This window comes from Mesoplodon mirus (genome assembly GCF_964341445.2).
Source record: "Mesoplodon mirus genome assembly, chromosome: 13".
Taxonomy (NCBI): Eukaryota; Metazoa; Chordata; class Mammalia; order Artiodactyla; family Ziphiidae; genus Mesoplodon; species Mesoplodon mirus.
The window spans coordinates 30,253,570-30,270,974 of NC_138989.1; the positions used below are offsets into that span (position 1 = coordinate 30,253,570).

The window sequence follows — 17,405 nt, forward strand, 5'->3', positions numbered from 1 at the left end:
AATTCAGTTTAGTTCAGGAGGAGAAGCAGCTCTTTCCTCAGGCACTTTTCAGGTGCTCTGAGAATCCTTCCCTCCCTATGTTTGATCTGAAACTAAGCCAAGGAAGTCTTCCATCCTGTGAGATTTGAGAGTGACAGGCAACACAAGCGTTAACATTCCAGCTAAAGTGAGTTCTGTCACAGAGCGATAAGCCTGTTTCACACACGTGAAATTTCACCAGTCACGTGTGTGGATTCACGTGTGAGGGTTCATGGGAGGGAAGGTGAGCCTAAAGACAGAGGAGAGCCTGGCGGCAGAGGGGCTGGGACACAGAGCCAGAGGGAACGCAGATTGGCCCCCCAGGGCAGGCGCAGAGGCTGTGAACTGGGAGGCAGGCGGCAGCCTGTCCACACCCCTCCTGGGTGACTCCTGGAAGTGATGACGGCCGAGGAAAATGGGAGGCTGGGGTTCGGGTTGGGACTCCATGCGGAAAGGAGGAATCAGAATTCTCCTAGAAGGAAGGCGAACCTGTGCCTCTGGATTCGCCCTCAATACTGAAGTGCGTCCTCCTGGAAGCAGCCTCTGCCGCACCTGACTGGCAACAAGCAGTGCTGGACCCACCGTGATGTGGGGTCATCGCTTCCCTGACAGGAGCATATGCCCTAGAGTCCAGCGCTACAGGCATCAGAAAGCGTTAATTTGTCACGAAGAAGGACTCCAGCCCTGCTCGCTATTTGGGGGAGATGAAGAACCCAGGATCTAGGATCATTTTAAATGGACTGTGTTACACGTTAAGTTCGATGTATCCCTAACTTTTAGACTCACACTTCCCACTGACATAGCACTTTCTGGACTAACTCCAATGGAAGTAATCCCACTCACACTGAAGGGGAAAAATATAAAGATTCACAGCACGGAAAACACCCAAGTGCTGTAGATGGTGGAAACTGTAACTCATCACTTCGCCTGCTTATTTTTCTACAACTGGGCCAAACACAGAAGCCATCGCACTTCAGAGCCAGGTACCACCCAGCTCAGCGCAGCTCACAACATCACTCTTTCCCTTTAGCCACCCTCAAATTTTTCATGCATTAAAGCACCTTCCGGTAACCACTGAATGAATTCAATATATGCAGTGTTCCAGATTATCATTCTCGGTAAGATGGACATTGTCACAGACGAATGAAACTCACAATACACTTGTACCTACAAAGTTCGTACACGTTAATAGTGGTTCCATGAGCAAACCAACGAACTAGATCCGAATTGCAGCCCTGAGTGTCCAAGGCCCCCTGCACCATTCAGTCCCCAAAAGTGATTCCTTCATGCTATTTCTAAACTTTCCTGAATCTGATGGATTCAGAAATCAGTGTATTTTTAATAGAACAATATAGAGTCCAGAAACAGACCCACATACACATAGAGATTTCATTTATGATAAAAATAACCTAACAGATCAGTAAATAATGATGAATTAATCAATAAACAGTATTAAAACAACTACCTAGACATTTGGAGTAAAGAAAAAAACAAAAACAAAAAACTTGAATCCCAGCCTGGCTCTTTGTACCAAAATAAATGCCACATGACCAAAAAAAAATTTTTTTAATTAAAAAAAATTTTAAGACACTATGAAAGTACAAGAGCAAAATTAAAATATAGGTAAAAAATTTTATAATACTAGAATGTGGAAGGACTTTCTAAGCAAGACATAGACAACAAAACCATAAAGGAAAAGACTGATATATTTGACTAAATAAAGATTTTAAAATATTGATATGGTTTTTTTAATTCAGTAAAAAGGTAAACTAGAAAGTAACAAACTGAAGAAAAGTTTGTACAATACAAATGACAAAGGATTTGGTTTCTTTCTTTTTTTTTTTTTTTGATAGGTAAGAAGTGGATTTCTTTAGAGAGAAACACACTCCACAGACAGAGTGTGGGCCATCTCAGAATGTGAGAGAGGCCAGGATTTGGTTTCTTAATATACAAAGAGTTCTCACAAATCAATAAGAAAAACAACCCAATAAAAATTAGGTAAATGATGTGAATGTGTAGGTAACAAAAAATACAATAAGTCAATAAACATATGAAAAGATGATCACAGTCATTCATAATTAATGAAATCAAATTAGAACAGATTATCATTTTTAATCTGTAATATTAGTGAAGATAAAAAGTTTTGGTGATATTCAGTGTTGGTAAAGTTGAAGAAAATCATATCCTAAACACTTAATAGGAATATTCTGTTTTTTGATCTGGGCATTTACATAGGTCTGTTCAATTTGTAAAAATCCAGTGTGTACTATATTAAGATTTGTGCACTTTTTTGCATTAATATCATACTTCAGTATAAAAATGTAAAGAGGGACTTCCCTAGTGGTCCAGTGGGTAAGACTCCGCACTCCCTATGCAGGGGGCCCAGGTTTGATCCCTGGTCTGGGAACTAGATCCCACATGCATGCTGCACCTGAAAAGATACCACATGCCACAATTAAAGATACTGAATACCACAACTAAGACTGGTGCAGCCAAAATTTAAAAAAAAAAAAAAATTTTTTTAATGTAAAGAATATGTTACATCACCATGAGATATCACCTTATACCTGTTAGAATGGCCATCACCAAGAAGACAACAGGTTCTGGTGAGAATGTAGTGCAAAGGGAACGCTTGTGCACTGTGGCAGGAATGTAAATTGGTCCAACGCTATGGAAAATAATATTGAGGTTCCTCAAAAAATTAAAAATAGAGCTACCATATGATCTACCAATTCCATTTCTGGGTTTATACCCAAAGGAAATGAAAACAGGATTTCAACGAGATATCTGCACTCCCTTGTTAACCACAATACTATTCACAATAGCCCAGATATGGAAACAAGCCAAACGCTCATCAGCGAATGAATCGATAAAAAAGATGTGATACATACACACCACAGAGTATTATTCAGCCATGAGAAAGGAAGACATCCTCCCATCTGTGACAACATGGATGGACCTTGAGCACATGATGCTACGTGAGATTAAGTCAGACAGCGAAAGACAAGTACTGGTTGATATCACTTATATGTCGAATCTAAAAAAGTTAAACCTGTAAAAAACAGACAGTAAAATGGTGGTGACCAGGGGATTGGGGGTCAGGGGGATAAGATTGCTATTGTTCAGGGCACAAACTCGTAACAAGTAGTACATAAGCCATAAAGATCTAAGGCACAGTATAATGAATACAAAAATTGTACTATAATTATGCAATGTGACAAATATTTATATGACTACACTGGCAATTGTGTTACAACACATAAGTGTATCAAAGTAACATGCCTACACCTTATACCATCAAATTTATTAAAAAAAATTTTAAAGAGTAGGCTAGAAATTTGTTCAAATTCATGAAAGGAATGAAATTCTGAAGTATAACACAGTAAATCAAAAGCTATTACTTACCACCTATGCTTTGCCAGATCCCCTAGCTAAGCAGAGTAAAGAAAACTTCTGAACTGGAGATTCTCTTATGGAAAGAACCTACTTAAACTCTCTTAAGCCTTGAGATTCCCAGGGTGTAAAATGGTTTGGGGAAGAAGAGGTAAGAGAATATTCCAATATGAAACGCCAGGCAGGGTTAGAGGGGATGTCTGTGCAAACTGCCAGCATTTTACAAAGGAGGGAACTGAACCCAGGCAGTTATGTGATTTGCCAGGGGAATCAAGCTAGGAAGTGCCAAAGCCAGAGTAAGCACCCACGTCTGCCAGCCCAAGGATGACCCACCATCCACTGGGCTCTGCTGGCAAGAGGCCCGTCCAGCCGCGCTGACAGTTCAACTGCAGCCTTAGAAACTCCTAACACCTGCAGGCCCGCCATCCAGCAGGTGGGCCGTCATGATGGACCACAGTTTGCAACCTGACATTTCCTAAACCCAGTTACAGCGCTTAACACGGATCCCCTGAGGGAGCGAAGGAAAAAAGGCCTGGAAATCAGGGCTTCCTGCACATGAGCTGGAAAATGGGCAACAGATAAAGCCAAGCTCAAGGCCGCTCCGCACACACAGCCCTGGGACCTGCCAAGGCTCCTCTCACACCACAGACCAGAGACAGGGGCCCCCACACAGGGCGGTCCGAGGACTCAATGCGACAACTTATGGACCCCACGCTGCCCCTGCAAGGTGCTAAGCAAACAGAGGGGACGTCTGTGTCACTGTCACCGTGCATGGTGGTGTCCTGGATGTGTCCCAGCCTCCCAGCTGATACAGCACTTTGCCTCTTCACGGCTAATACAGGCCCCTCCATCACACCTCCCCAAGCCTGGCCAGGACCCTGCCGTTTTCTTCCAGGGAAGTACTTCAAACCTGGTTCAAATTGCTGAACTATTTTTTAAAGAGTGAGAAGGAAAAATAAATTGTTACTTTAAGCACTAAGTTTGGTGTGGCTTGTCACAAAGTAGTGGAAAACTGAAACAGCATGGTGTCCGGTATGTGAGTTACACTCAGTAGGTGTCAGCTGTCTTGATTACAGGGATACTCATAAACTAAGAGTGATTTCAAGACATCCCTCTTCATGAAAGGCATTCTGAAGCACTTTCTTGATTGAGAAAGAACAGAATAAGGTTTTGCTTCAGTTCTTTCTCAACTGTTCCTGCTGTCACTGTTGCCGTGATTAGGGCTGGGGGCAACTACAAATGATTACAGTGCTTGTGAGTTCATAGTTACTGTTTTTCTTTTACCCATGGATATTTTTAATAAGAAAGAAGTCAAGGACATAAGGAGAAGACCCCAGCAGAGCATCTGTAACTACACTGCTCAAAAGCAAGAATAAGGGTGTGTACGTGGTTAGCTGTGACACAATAACTATGATTACCAAAACGGAAGCACAGGGCTGATGGGAGTGAAATGTGCAATAACGCAATTCACACCAATTGCAGCAACATATTCAAATCAGGAAATTACATCAATTATAACTTTAGCAAAAACTTCAAAAATATTTCTATTCTTATTGAAAAAAAATATTCTACTAGTTGTCTTACTAAGATTAGCCTAACCTGATGTGGAGGTCTAGAAAGAATACAACTCATCTTTTTAAACAGACGTCTTTCTTTACAAAATATTCTCAGGGCCGTGCTTCTCAGGCCCTGTTAAGGTTCTATAAGCTCTTTTAAAGAGAAAAGCAACCCAGGGACCCAACACAGATATTACTTGTTGTGTAAATATACTGTATACAAATAGTAAAAGTACACACAAACTGTTTTTGTTATTCTAGAGCTATAAAATAAAGATAAATGCATTAATTAAATACAAATTAAACTATCAGACCGGTGCCATTCAAATGAACATCAACCTAATACGATGGATGGTGTTGCTCCCTGAAGAAGAACAGTTCAGGGCTGTGGTCAGTCCCAAGGTCAGTGTGCTCTGTCACCCTGTGCCCTGGACAGGTACTTCCCTTGCATTCCACACAACATCTGTCAGCAAAGTTTGTCAGTTCTTCCTTCCAAACAGCCCGATCGGGACCCTGCTCACGACCAAGGTCACAGCCTGCCACAGGCTCCCCTGCATGCATCCTCCAGTGGTCCACCCTCCATGTGGCCTCTAGGGTGACCACCATGATGGACGAGCCAGATCACTGTCACTGCACAAAAACCTTCCATGGCTCCCGCTGGATTCCCAGGAGACGCCACAGTTCCCACACCGGCCCGCGAGACCCCAATTAACAGGCCCCCAACCCCACCTCTGCCCTCTTCCCACTGGTCACTGTTCCAGCCACACTGGCCAGCCTGCTGCTCCCACCCCAGCGTGGGGTCCCCTCTGCCAGGAGGGCCCAGCCGGCTCAAGAACATGGTCTCTGTGTTTACTGAAAGGCTGTCTTGGCGAGGACTTTCTCAAGCCCCTACTTGGAGCTGCACCCTCCAAGTGCACGGGGAGGTGCAGCTCCAAGTAGGGGATGGGCCCACCTGGCCCATCCTGGCTTTCTCTGCAGGGCACCTATCACCATCTGTCACACCAGGGACCCAGAGCCCTCGATCACGGTCACTCCTAGGACGTAGGCTCCATGAGGTCAGGGACAGTGGGTCCACTCTGCTGCCTGCTGTGCCCAACCCCGGAGCAGGTCCATCAATACCTGAGGCACCTGCTCCGGAACCACTCGGTCATCACGCGGCCCCAACGCGATATCTGTGCTGACTCTGCCTGGGTTCTCCTCTCCTTGGCCAGTTTTAACGGACATTAAAGTTGCTATAGTTTTGTTACAGGAGGATCACCTGGAAGATCCAGATGTAATTTTATTTACCTTTCAAAGAGCAGCATAGAAATGAACAGGCACAGACAACCTGCAGATCCCACAGGACAGAATTGGCAGGCCCACGCCTCTCCCAGACCCATTTGGAGAAACCCTAGATCAGGGACGGGTGGGGAAGCCAAAGGACGAAGGATGGACCACTGTGGGGGGCCACTGACCACGCCCAGAATGCCCCTGCCGACCCCCCCACCCCTGCCACGGCGATGGAACAGGAGCCTGAATAACAACCCAAATTTACTTTTTTTTTTTTAACCGAAGTATAGTTGATTTTACAATGTTGTGTCCAAATTACCTTCCAATTTTATTATCGGTGTACCCGTTATTTCCAGCAACAACCAAACGATCTCTACCCAGCAAACATCTCCTTGGGTCCTGCAGTAAATTTTTTCAGGTTTTAAGTTAATTACACTAGTAATGCAGGCTCACTAAATAAACCAACGCACAGAAGCAAACGAGAAAGAATAAGTTATTTATGAGCACGAATCAGGCCCAGGCGCACCTGCATAGCCACTTGGACGTGCATTCGAGCCCTTTCGAAACCTTTTCCTGTCTCTGCTCGGTGTAAACAGGGCCACTCCCGGCCCCTCCTCTGCACCCAGCCTCATCCTCAGACACCTACAGCGCCCCCCGCAACCAGCCATGCCCAAACTCCACACCCTTACCTGGCAACTGAGCATCATGTGACATCCCAGGGGTCTCCTGGTGCTGTTACTTCACCTCCCCCTTCCCACCCTATCAGCCCAAGGGCCCTGCTGGGCTGGAAACCCAAGGACAGACGCCACACCCCCACGGGAAGTCATTACACCTCCCCACATGGCAGTCATGGACACACCTGGTAAGGGTCTCTCTTCATCCCCACAGCACACGACCCATTAGTGAAATCCTCATTTACTTTACACAGACGCATTTTTGTTGTTTTATTTTAAACTAAAACAAGAAGATTCATGAAATGCCTTCGTTACTCCCCACAGGGTAAGTCTGGCCGGGTTTCTGGTCTACGCTGGCAGCAGGAGGAAAGGTCAAGCACTGGGGCTCAGCACACTCCCCACTCAGTGGGGAAGGGAGGGATGGAAAGCAGAGTCAGAAACATTTTCCTCTAAGAGCCAAGCCCCGGGGTGTCTCTTTAAAGGACAGACTGATGATTTATTGACCAGAAAGGGAGAGAAAAAGGAAACAAAACAATGGAAGAATGTGGGGCTGAAAGAACAGAGACGGCAGGAAAACTCTGGAGCAGGACGGTGGGCTGTTGACCATAAAATAAAGGAGCCTGCTGAACATAAAACAAAAGACAGAGGAAGAAAAACCATGAGGAGGTGAGCTGCGAGGTGAAGGAGGGCAGGCAGGATGCTGTCTTCACAGCTGCAGGATTTCCAACTCACCAGAGGAAACAGGACATCAGCAAGTTGGTACAGTTACGTGTCATTATAAAGGAACAAGGTTAAAGGCGCCATCCTGTATCCCTGGCCTTTGCCATCTCAAACCCAAATCGATGTTCATGATTTTACTCCTTAATCCTTTCCCCCACCTCATCATTAGGTTCAAAATCTAATTAAGATGAGCACGGATAATGAAAAAAAAATAGCTTTTCAGAAGTTTGTTATGAAAAGTTTAGAAAATATCTTACCTCCCAAAATGAAAGATGTCTGTGAAGTATGTAGTATTGATGCTATGAGATTTTTTTTTTAAAAAGACTTTCTTAATTAAGCTTGCTACAAATGTAAATGCCCTGGCCAATCGTTTGATAAAGGGAGGGAGGCTTTGCTCTTTTCCCCTGCCAGCAGAGGGCAAGCTCTATGTGATACCCCATGTATGTGTATGTGTGTGCGTGTGTGTGTGTGTGTGTGTGTGTGTGTCTGTGCTTGTCATTCTCCCTCTCTCTCTCACACAGACTTCCTTCCCCTTCCCTTGTCTTCTCCAACCACCCCCAGCCCCGCATAACCTCTCCTTCCCTCCATCCCTTTTCTCTCCTCCCCTTCCAGGGCAGGCTGGGATAGAGGCACTTTTTAGGACGATGCATTTTATTTGCAGGTCCTAGTTAGAACAGTGATTCCACGAGGGCAGAAAGGAAGTAATTCTGAAGAATTCAGGTATCTGTTTCTTCCAGAAAAACACATACTGTTGATACAAAGGCATCCAGCTTCCCGGAGTCTTGCTCAAAGAAGAGAAACTAGGAGGGAAGTGGCCTCCCCTAGGTTCCACTCCTCTCCAGGGCCCAGTTTTCTGATAACCCGGGTCATCTGGGCACCTCTAGGGAAACTGAGAGTAGCCCAGGCTAAATCCTGAGCAAGCAGAAGCACAGTCATCACCTCCAGAGAATTCAGAGCAGGGCTGGGGCATCAGGAGCAAGGAAATAGATCAGAAAAAGACTCGAGACAGAAGGTTCTGCAGGGAGAAGCTCGCTCTGGGACCCCAATGTTAAATCCCGCTTTTCTTTTCTTTATTTCTGCTGACAAACTCCTCAGGACACCTGCAACTCTCAGCAGCTTTAGCAATTAGGTGGGGAAAATAAATCATGTGGTCTGTCAGGAAGTGGTCAGTGCTCTGTGGAAAGTCAGGACCCAGAGCCCGGGAAGAGTCGTGGGAGCCCCGGGGGTGGGAGGTGGGTGGGCAGATGGGTAGGTGGGTGAGCTCAGCATCTCACTCACCCCAGGTTGACTTCGGTTGTGCACCTTCAGTCCCCGCTAAATCGTCTGACCCACATGATCAAGGCCCTTGGTTTTGTTCAGACACACCACTGCCCGTTGCTCACAGAAGCCAGGAGTATTTTTTGAATGAGTGCCATAGAGGTAAATGAGAGAGAGTTATTTCCATATGAGCACAGAAAAAAAATACAACCATTCAACATCACCTAGGTTGTCTTCCCACCACTTAACCCATAAGAAGCAACGAGGAAGCAAACAGACAAATCGAGATGCTAGGACTTGCTACAAGACAACTGGCCGGATTCTTCAAAAACACAAATGTCGTGGTAGAAAAAAAAAAGAGGAACGGTTTTAGATGAGAGATGTTAAGAAACAGCTGTGAGAAGCAAATGTAACACGTGATCCCTGACTGCATCCTGGATGTGAACTATACGACTGACACTATTGCTGTGTTCAATGTCAGAGGTGAGACGATGATGTTACAGTTGGGGGGCGGGGAGAATGTCCTTGTCTCTAAAAGATACACACTGGGGCTTCCCTGGTGGCGCAGTGGTTGAGAGTCCGCCTGCCGGTGCAGGGGACACGGGTTCGTGCCCCAGTCCGGGAGGATCCCACATGCCGCAGAGCGGCTGGGCCCGTGAGCCATGGCCGCTGAGCCTGCGCGTCCGGAGCCTGTGCTCCGCAACGGGAGAGGCCACAACAGTGAGAGGCCCGCGTACCGCAAAAAAAAAAAAAAAAAAAAAAAAGATACACACTGAAGACTGTAGGGGTGAAGTGTCACAATGTCTGCAACTCACCTTCAGATGGTTCAGGGGGAAAATCCAGTATTTTTTGTGTACTAGAGAGAGGAAAGCAAGAATGACAAAAAGTCCTCCCTTCTGACTCCAGGTGAGAAGGCTATAGACATTCGTTCTACTGCTCTTTCAACTGCTTTGTAAGTTTGATGTTTTTCAAAATAAAACAGGAAAGGGGAGTTAGAATAAAAGACCCCCTGCTAGAGGCTGTGGGGTCGGCAGGAGAGCCCTCAGCCTGGGAGTGGGAGGCGGTGCTCATCACCTCCCCACTCCCTCCCACCACCTCAGCCTTCCAGAAAATAGCGTGAGATCCAGAGCCTGCTCTCCCAGTCCTGGGGTCCACACCCACCTTTCCTTCCCTGTCCAAGCCCTACGTGTCCTTTGAAGCCCTGTGCAAATCCTTCCCACGCCAGGAGGCCTTCCAGATGGCTCAGTTCCCAGCCCCCCACTGCACTTAACATAACCTGCATGTCTCCCATGGCACCACGTGACACCTCCAGCATCCTTCTTGTCACCACAGCCACGGATGCTGGCTCCTGTCTTACCTGCCCAACCAGGAGCCTCTCCACCACAAGCGGGACCAGAACCCAGCCTCCCGACTTTCCACCTGCAGTAGAGCTGACACAGCACCTTATCCACCACAGGTACTCAAGACAGACCTTGAGCAAAACCTTTTTGTCCCTCACCTGTCCTCACACCTGGTAAGATGGATGACAGTCAATATTTATCGTCATCCTACTCTGTTACTTCTATTGGGCGTGGCTCCGTCGTGAGCGCTGTCGCAGGGATACTGGTGATGTCATTTAGTTCACGTGTCATTGTGTCCATGTCGTGGGAAAGGCAGAGTGCCTTGGAGACAGGGATCGTGGCTGTCCTGTCCACCTGCAGCCGCTCAAGCTCCCGGCATGAAAGAAGTGCTCGAAGATCAGTGAACAACTGAGTGAAGGAAAGTCTATTCCAATTTCCAACACATATGACAAATTATAAAAACTAAGACAAATGGTAGTGTAATATGTACAGACACGGAAGCACCGAAATTAATCTAACCTGTTGGACACAACTGAATTTGAAGACCTGTTCTAATGCGTGACCTTAAAATCTTTTCATGTCCTGGCACCTTAAAATGTGAAGTTTTCTGTTTTCCAATGGCCATAGCCTTGGCACAGATCTGGGGGATACAACACACTCACTGAAACAGGGACACTGGGCGGCGTTAGAGGTGGGGCAGCACGCCTGAGAGCTACAGACAAGGGCTGCGGAGGGACCAGAGAAGTTTGAAAATGCTCCACAAATGACTGATGCACACGCTGGGCTCAGGGTGAGATGCGGCCATACTGACCCTGAGCAGAAGAGGAACGAGGGCCTGGTGGACCCCAGCAGCCCGGCTCGGGTGCTCAGTGTCACTACCCGCTGGGCCCTGCTGAGAGACGTCCCACTCTATCGTGGGTATTTATTCTCATCCCAGAGTCACCAACGCTAAACCACACTTTCCACAGGGGTTCAATTTAATAGAGGAATCAGGTAAGAAATGAATTACTGTAAGTTCCTAGCCTCTCTGCATCCCCTCACTCCCCTCCCCTCTTCCCCCCAAAAAAGAAATGCTAGTTTCTGGGAAAGAAAAAAAAAGGCTATGTGTGTTTTTTTTTAATTTTATTTATTTTTTATTTATTTATTTTTGGCTGCGTTGGGTCTTCGTTGCTGCCCGCGGGCTTTCTCTAGTTGCAGCGAGCGGGGGCTGCTCTTCATTGCGGTGCATGGGCTTCTCATTGCGGTGGCTTCTCTTGTTGCAGGGCACGGGCTCTAGGCTCATGGGCTCAGTAGTTGTGACTCGCGGGCTCTAGAGCGCAAGCTCAATAGTTGTGGCACACGGGCTTAGTTGCTCCGCGGCATGTGGGATCTTCCCGGACCAGGGTTTGAACCTGTGTCCCCTGCATTGACAGGCGGATTCTTAAGCACTGCGCCACCAGGGAAGCCCCTCAAAAATGAGTATGTTACCAGAATCTCAGGCTTGGACAGCAATGCTGATGGCTGCCTGGGCTGAGCCTCCCCATCCTATGCACTGTTCCTTCCACAAGAACCCCACGATTCACATAACCTTATGGAACACTTACGGTAAGGAGCGCTCGCCCTCATTCAGCCGGCTGTGCCGGCGTCCACAGCTCGGGCTGATCTGCTGGCTGTGAGCAGCCTCATGGGTCCTCGGGGGTCCCACAGCCCTTTCTCCTGAAGGTCCGGACAGGCTACAAGTCCCCACTGCCCACATGTCACAGCACATCCCAGGGACTGGACTGCTCTGTGATGAAGGACTAAACAGATTCTAACAGAGGCCAGAGGAGAGGCCTCACCAAGGCCCTGACGGTGGCCTCTTAACCATGCCACTCAGCTGTGGAGGAAGTGGCAGAGATCTCTAAACTGTCGTCAAGACAACCAAAGTCCAAATATAAATCTCTCAGGGATTCCATTCGGAAGCAGTTTTTAAGTGTACACACCCAGAGGAAATAATAAAAGAAAACAAATATCCTTTCCTCCTTCTCTCCCTCCCCCTCCCCCCTCCTCTCCCCGCCCCCCCCCCACCTCCTTCCCCTCCTCTCCCTCCTCTCCCTTTCTGCCACGTGGTGATGTGTTTTAAAAATGGATACTGGGAAGCTTTCCACCTTTGGGGTTGGAACAGCTGCTGCCTCAATATTGTTTTTGTTAGTTTTTTTTTTTTTCTTAACATACTTTGCTGTTTTTAATGGAATTGTTTTTAAGCGACATGTTTCATAATACTAGCTGAGATTCACAAAGCAGGATGACTGGCACTTTATTGGCAAGAATGAGACTCATGGGTCCTAAGAGTCCAACGCAGACCCCCGTCAACACCCTCCTGCCTGGCTCACTTCCATGACAGCCCAGCTTATCCCAGGAAAGGGCACTCACGAAGGCTTGGGAGAAACACGACAAAGTCCACCCATGAAAACAGCAAGAGTCAAGAATCTCTAACAGGTAGGCTAAATAAACCCTGCGCTAGCACAAAGCATTCAGGGAATGTTCCACAGATGGCTGTGGTTCCATCTGAGAGCACTCACCAAAAGAAATAAGACCAGATACGCCTAACATCAGGGTTCTGAAAGGCACAGGTACAGGCCACCTGGCCCACTCCACTGCCACCTTCTGAATATGACCCTCCGGTGGGGAACCGCCACCCCCTCGAGGAGCAGGAGGCTTCAGCTGAGAGGGAGGAAAGCTTGCACCGTCCGTGCCAAACACAACCATGTGCCTTAAATGGGAAGCACATTCCCAAGTAATCACTGAGGAACAGGGACAATCACCAGGCACAAAAGGACCAGCCCCTCAGCCTCTCCAGTGAGCAAGCAAGGCTGCAGCTAAGTGGTCCTCATTCCCATCACCTTTTCAGCGGGGCCCAACAGAAAGTGACGCCCACAGTGGGCATGGCTGCTAGGGCCTGGGTCAGACTGAGATTTCAGGGAGGTGGGGCGATGGTTAAAAACAGGAAGCTGAGGGCTGGCTGCATGCAAGACTTCATCCAGAAAAGACAGGCCTCCCACACAAAGAACAAAGGAGCCGGGACGCCTCTTAAAATTTTGAGAGGACGCTGGGTTTGGCACGGATTCCCTCTTCCAGCCGCGGATCCACAGGCTTCTCTCCCAAATCAAGAGAGCAGACCCAGCAGTTAGAATGGCTGTAGCCTCACCCAAGTGCTGTCTCACCCAGAGCATCGCCCTGTTTGGAGGAGCAGCTGAGAACATACCCTGTCACACACATCTTGCCCAGGACAGGACCAGCCAAACGGGGGGAACTTAAGACACATTACTCAGTGTGATAATAAGATCACTGGCCCTTTCAAAGATTTCAAATAAGATGTCTTCCGACCTAAGCAAAACTAAAACTTACAGCCACTCTCAAAAAAAGAAGGCCACGGGGCTTCCCTGGTGGCGCAGTGGTTGAGAGTCCGCCTGCCGATGCAGGGGACACGGGTTCGTGCCGCGGAGCGGCTGGGCCCGTGAGCCATGGCCGCTGAGCCTGCGCATCTGGAGCCTGTGCTCCGCAACGGGAGAGGCCACAACAGTGAGAGGCCCGCGTACCGCAAAAAAAAAAAAAAAAAGGCCACGGATATGGTGTGATAGGATTGGAGCTTCAAGGTCTCCATCTGCTCAGAAACACCTTCTTGCTCTGCTTTGGGACCGTTCTTCCCTTCCAAGCCCAACCTCCTACCAACTGAGCCACTGCAAAGGACCAGCAAGCAAGGAGAGGCACTGTCTCCAGGAAATCACTGAATGAGTGTGTTCCATTCTTAGAGATAAGACAAAAAGAAGTATAGGGAGTTCCTCCAGCTTTCTCATCTCCCAGGCTTGGAATCACAGGGTAGCAGGAAATGGTACCATGTATCTTAGGCGATCATCTGCTATAGTCCTCTGCCTTAAAAGGGAAGATGCTATTATGTCCATTTCACAGATGATGCAACTAAGGTACTCGTCCAAAACACCACAGCAATGAATGGGAGAGAATGAGAACCCAGGCTTGCTGCCTCTGGGTACAGGGCTCTTTCTACCTGATCAGTTCCTTGTAGAAGGAAACAGACTCACCCCTAAGTAGCAAAATTGCAAATAATTCATGCGGTGGGACAGGCAAGTCACTTCCGACTTCATTTATTCCCAAAGCCAATCCTGACACACACAACACACGTCAAAGCTGCCTCTTGATTCCTTGGGATCCGACATTCCTTCTGAGTCTTTGAAGGGCTTCCTTGAGGCTGAAATGATTCCTCACAAGGAAAACATGCGATTCCTGGAATTCATGTCTGGCTTATGTTAGAGAGCCTGGCAGATGGTGCAACCTACCCCTGCAACACCGATAAAGGTCAACAGAGGAAGGCCAGAACAGCATCCCATCCAAATCCAGGCCGTGGCAGAGCAAGCAGGGGGTGGGTCACAGGGAAGGGGGAGGAAGCCTTTGCCTGATCCCCTGGAATTCGAGGCCAACCCGAAGACCTAGTGTAAATGGGGGTTCCAGCAAAGGACAGTGAGGGGAGACAGCCAAGAGCATCGTTCTGCCCCAGGTTCCAGAAGAGCCTAGAGGGAGTCCAGACAGCCCCTTGGTCTGGGACAACCCAGTCCTAACCTAGAACTATTTCTTCTTTATCTACTTCTGCACATCCGTCTTGACAGACCAGTTAGTCCAACCTTTGCTGCTTTTTTCAGAAATGGTTTTCTTGGGAGACCAGATGGGCAGAACACTAGGCATCCCTACCAAAAGCTGCTGAAAACAGGGCTTCAAACCAGCTCTTCCCAAAGAAGTAATTCTGGAATTTGATATGGGCACCCAAGAGGAGGCGACTCTTAACACCATCTGAATTCCCTGGGCGGTCCCCAGGGGGCTGCCCGGTGCCATCTGACAGGTCCGCACCACTTGGGTGTTTGTGTCTGTCTTTGTTTCTGGCTTCTTCCAAGTTTCTTCGGGCTCAGAAGGACCCACTTCGGGAGGGGAAGTGGGGACAGGGGAGGACTCTCTCATCCTGCCTTTATCCGCGGCACTAAAAGTTTTCTAGCCGCGGTTTTCTACCAACCGTTCTCTCTTCACCTTCCCGCCGGGTCATCCCCTCGCGCATTTTCTCACCCTGAGTTGGGCTTTCTTTTTAAACAAGTAAATAAACCATTTGGCCCCGGGAGGCAAAAGGAGTCGGCGCCTTGGCTGAATATCTTAAAGTTTCCGCCGGAAGGAAATTATTAAAGGCAAAGGAGAAAGCCCTCAGAGGTGGGGGCCGCGGCTCCTGTCCCCGCGGAGGGGTCCCGGGCGCCCGGCCCGAGCGGCTCCGGGGACGCGGGCCGGCGGCGGAGGGACGAGTCGAGAAAGCTCCCGACCAGGTTCGGGCCCGTACCCAGTAGGGCCGGGCGGGCAGCGGGCCCGGGGGAGCGGGAGAGGGGGGTGCAGGGGACACGGGGGGAGCACGGACGGGGGTTGGGCAGGGAAAGCTGGGGACAAGGTGGGCGCGGGGACGAGGGAGGCGCGCCGACCAGGGGAGCGCGGACCCGGGTCCCCGGCGAATGGCGGCGCAGGACTCACCCCGAGGAGACAGACTTTGAGCTCCCGGATGGCCATCATGAGCTCGGGGCCGGGCCGGACAGGGGCTCAGCATCCTCCGGAGCCGCGCCGCGCCCCGCCAGCTGGCGTCCTCCGGTCCCCGCCTTCCCCTCGCTCAGCCCGCGGGCGGATCCGCAGCCGCTGCTATTTCTGGGCTGCCGGCCGCGCCGCGGAGGGTCACGTGGCCGCCGCCGGCTCCTCCCGGGGCTGCGGGGAAACCTCGGCGGCCCGGCTTCTGGGAACGCCCCCGACGGCGTCAGCCACCCGGCCCCCAGCTCCCGGGCCTGCGGCGTCCTGGCACAGGGCCTCTTCTCACCCGCCGGCCGGCGGCCTCGGACCCGGCTCTGCAGAGCCCCCCTCCCCCTCGCCCGAACCCGACCCACGGGCTGCCGGCTGCAAGGCCCCTGGGGTGAAGAGAGGACCCGTCCCGCCCGGGGCGGGGGGGCTGGGTGGGGGGAACCAGGCCCACGGCTGGAGACTGCATCCCCCTCCGGAAAGTGGGTGATGCCAGCCCAGGCCATCTGCGGGGAGCATTTCCAAGTCATAAATGGCACTTGACAGAGGCTGGGCGGACGGGCAGGAGGGTCTGAGGGTGCAGCCCACCCTCTCCCGCAGTTCCTAATATAATGGGGAGGGGGCTTCAGTTTACCCCCACGTAGCTTGTCACTCTCAGCCCTGAGCTCATTTTTCTGTATGTAATCGAAATTGGTTCTAGAAGGTACGGTCTATTCCTCCCTCCAAAACAAGGGTGTCCGTGTCCGAAAAGGGAAGCGCTTTCTAGAGAGGAAGCTGCCATGCTCAGCACAGAAACGCTGCCACTTGCCGGGGCAGACATCCAGCCCTCAGAACGACGCTACAAACAGGGAGCTCCGCCGACCTTCTGCATCCTTAACCGGGAAACCAAGAGGCTCTGGCTTGAGACAGTGAAGGCAGGCTTGAGGAACTGCCCTCCCCTCTCCACGGTGGCTCACGTACCTCACCCACTCAGGCCACCTGTGTTGCTGCCATAGAAATGTCCGCCTTTCCGACATAGGTACCTCAGTTATTCATGTCACCTCAGATCAGAAAGAACTTTTTTCTTTAAACTTCATCCCCTAACCCAAACCCTCAGGCCTCTGTCCTGAGTTGCCAATTTTGATCGATGACATTTGTGGCCCCCAGTGGACCACCCACCTTGATTATCTGGCTTTGTTCCTACTGAGGCCATGTTGAAGCTACCCAGCACCCAAGTAGCGCATGCAATAGGGACTTTCGAATCAAGACCTCCAGAGAGAGAGAGAGACTGGAGTCAAAATAGCCCTCCCCCCGAGAAAAAACCCCTGACAGTTGGCCATGAATTCCCCAGGGCAGTGGAGGCTTCCACTGGCTTGGGCAGGCTGTGGAGGATTATTTACTCACACAGACCTGGACTAAACTGTTCAAAAAGTAGCCATGGATGAAAAGCAAGGACAGAATGAAAAGAAGCCTGCCCAGAGTCACCCAACCCTGGTCACAGGGCCTCACTGTCCTCAGATTCGCCGAGCAGAGAACAGCTGCCACATAGCTGCAGAGCTGTTGTGGTGAAGCAGCTCTGGCAAGGCCACCTCGAGTCCCAGCAGAAAGAACAACTTAAATCTCCACGTCAG

General features: G+C 49.6%; 1 protein-coding gene across 2 annotated transcripts in view; it reads right to left on the reverse strand.

Annotated features, from left to right (window-relative positions):
• The window catches only part of RAB31 (RAB31, member RAS oncogene family), a 116,389-nt gene extending 100,411 nt beyond the window's left edge, over positions 1-15,978 (reverse strand). The window contains exon 1 of one of the 2 annotated variants that reach the window (XM_082640740.1): positions 15,763-15,978. In XM_082640740.1, the coding sequence (XP_082496866.1) occupies positions 15,763-15,801 (39 nt within the window). In that variant the 5' untranslated portion in view covers positions 15,802-15,978. The remainder of the gene's footprint in view (positions 1-15,762) is intronic. The other variant, XM_082640739.1, reaches the window with a different exon arrangement.
• Positions 15,979-17,405: the final 1,427 nt, after the last annotated feature.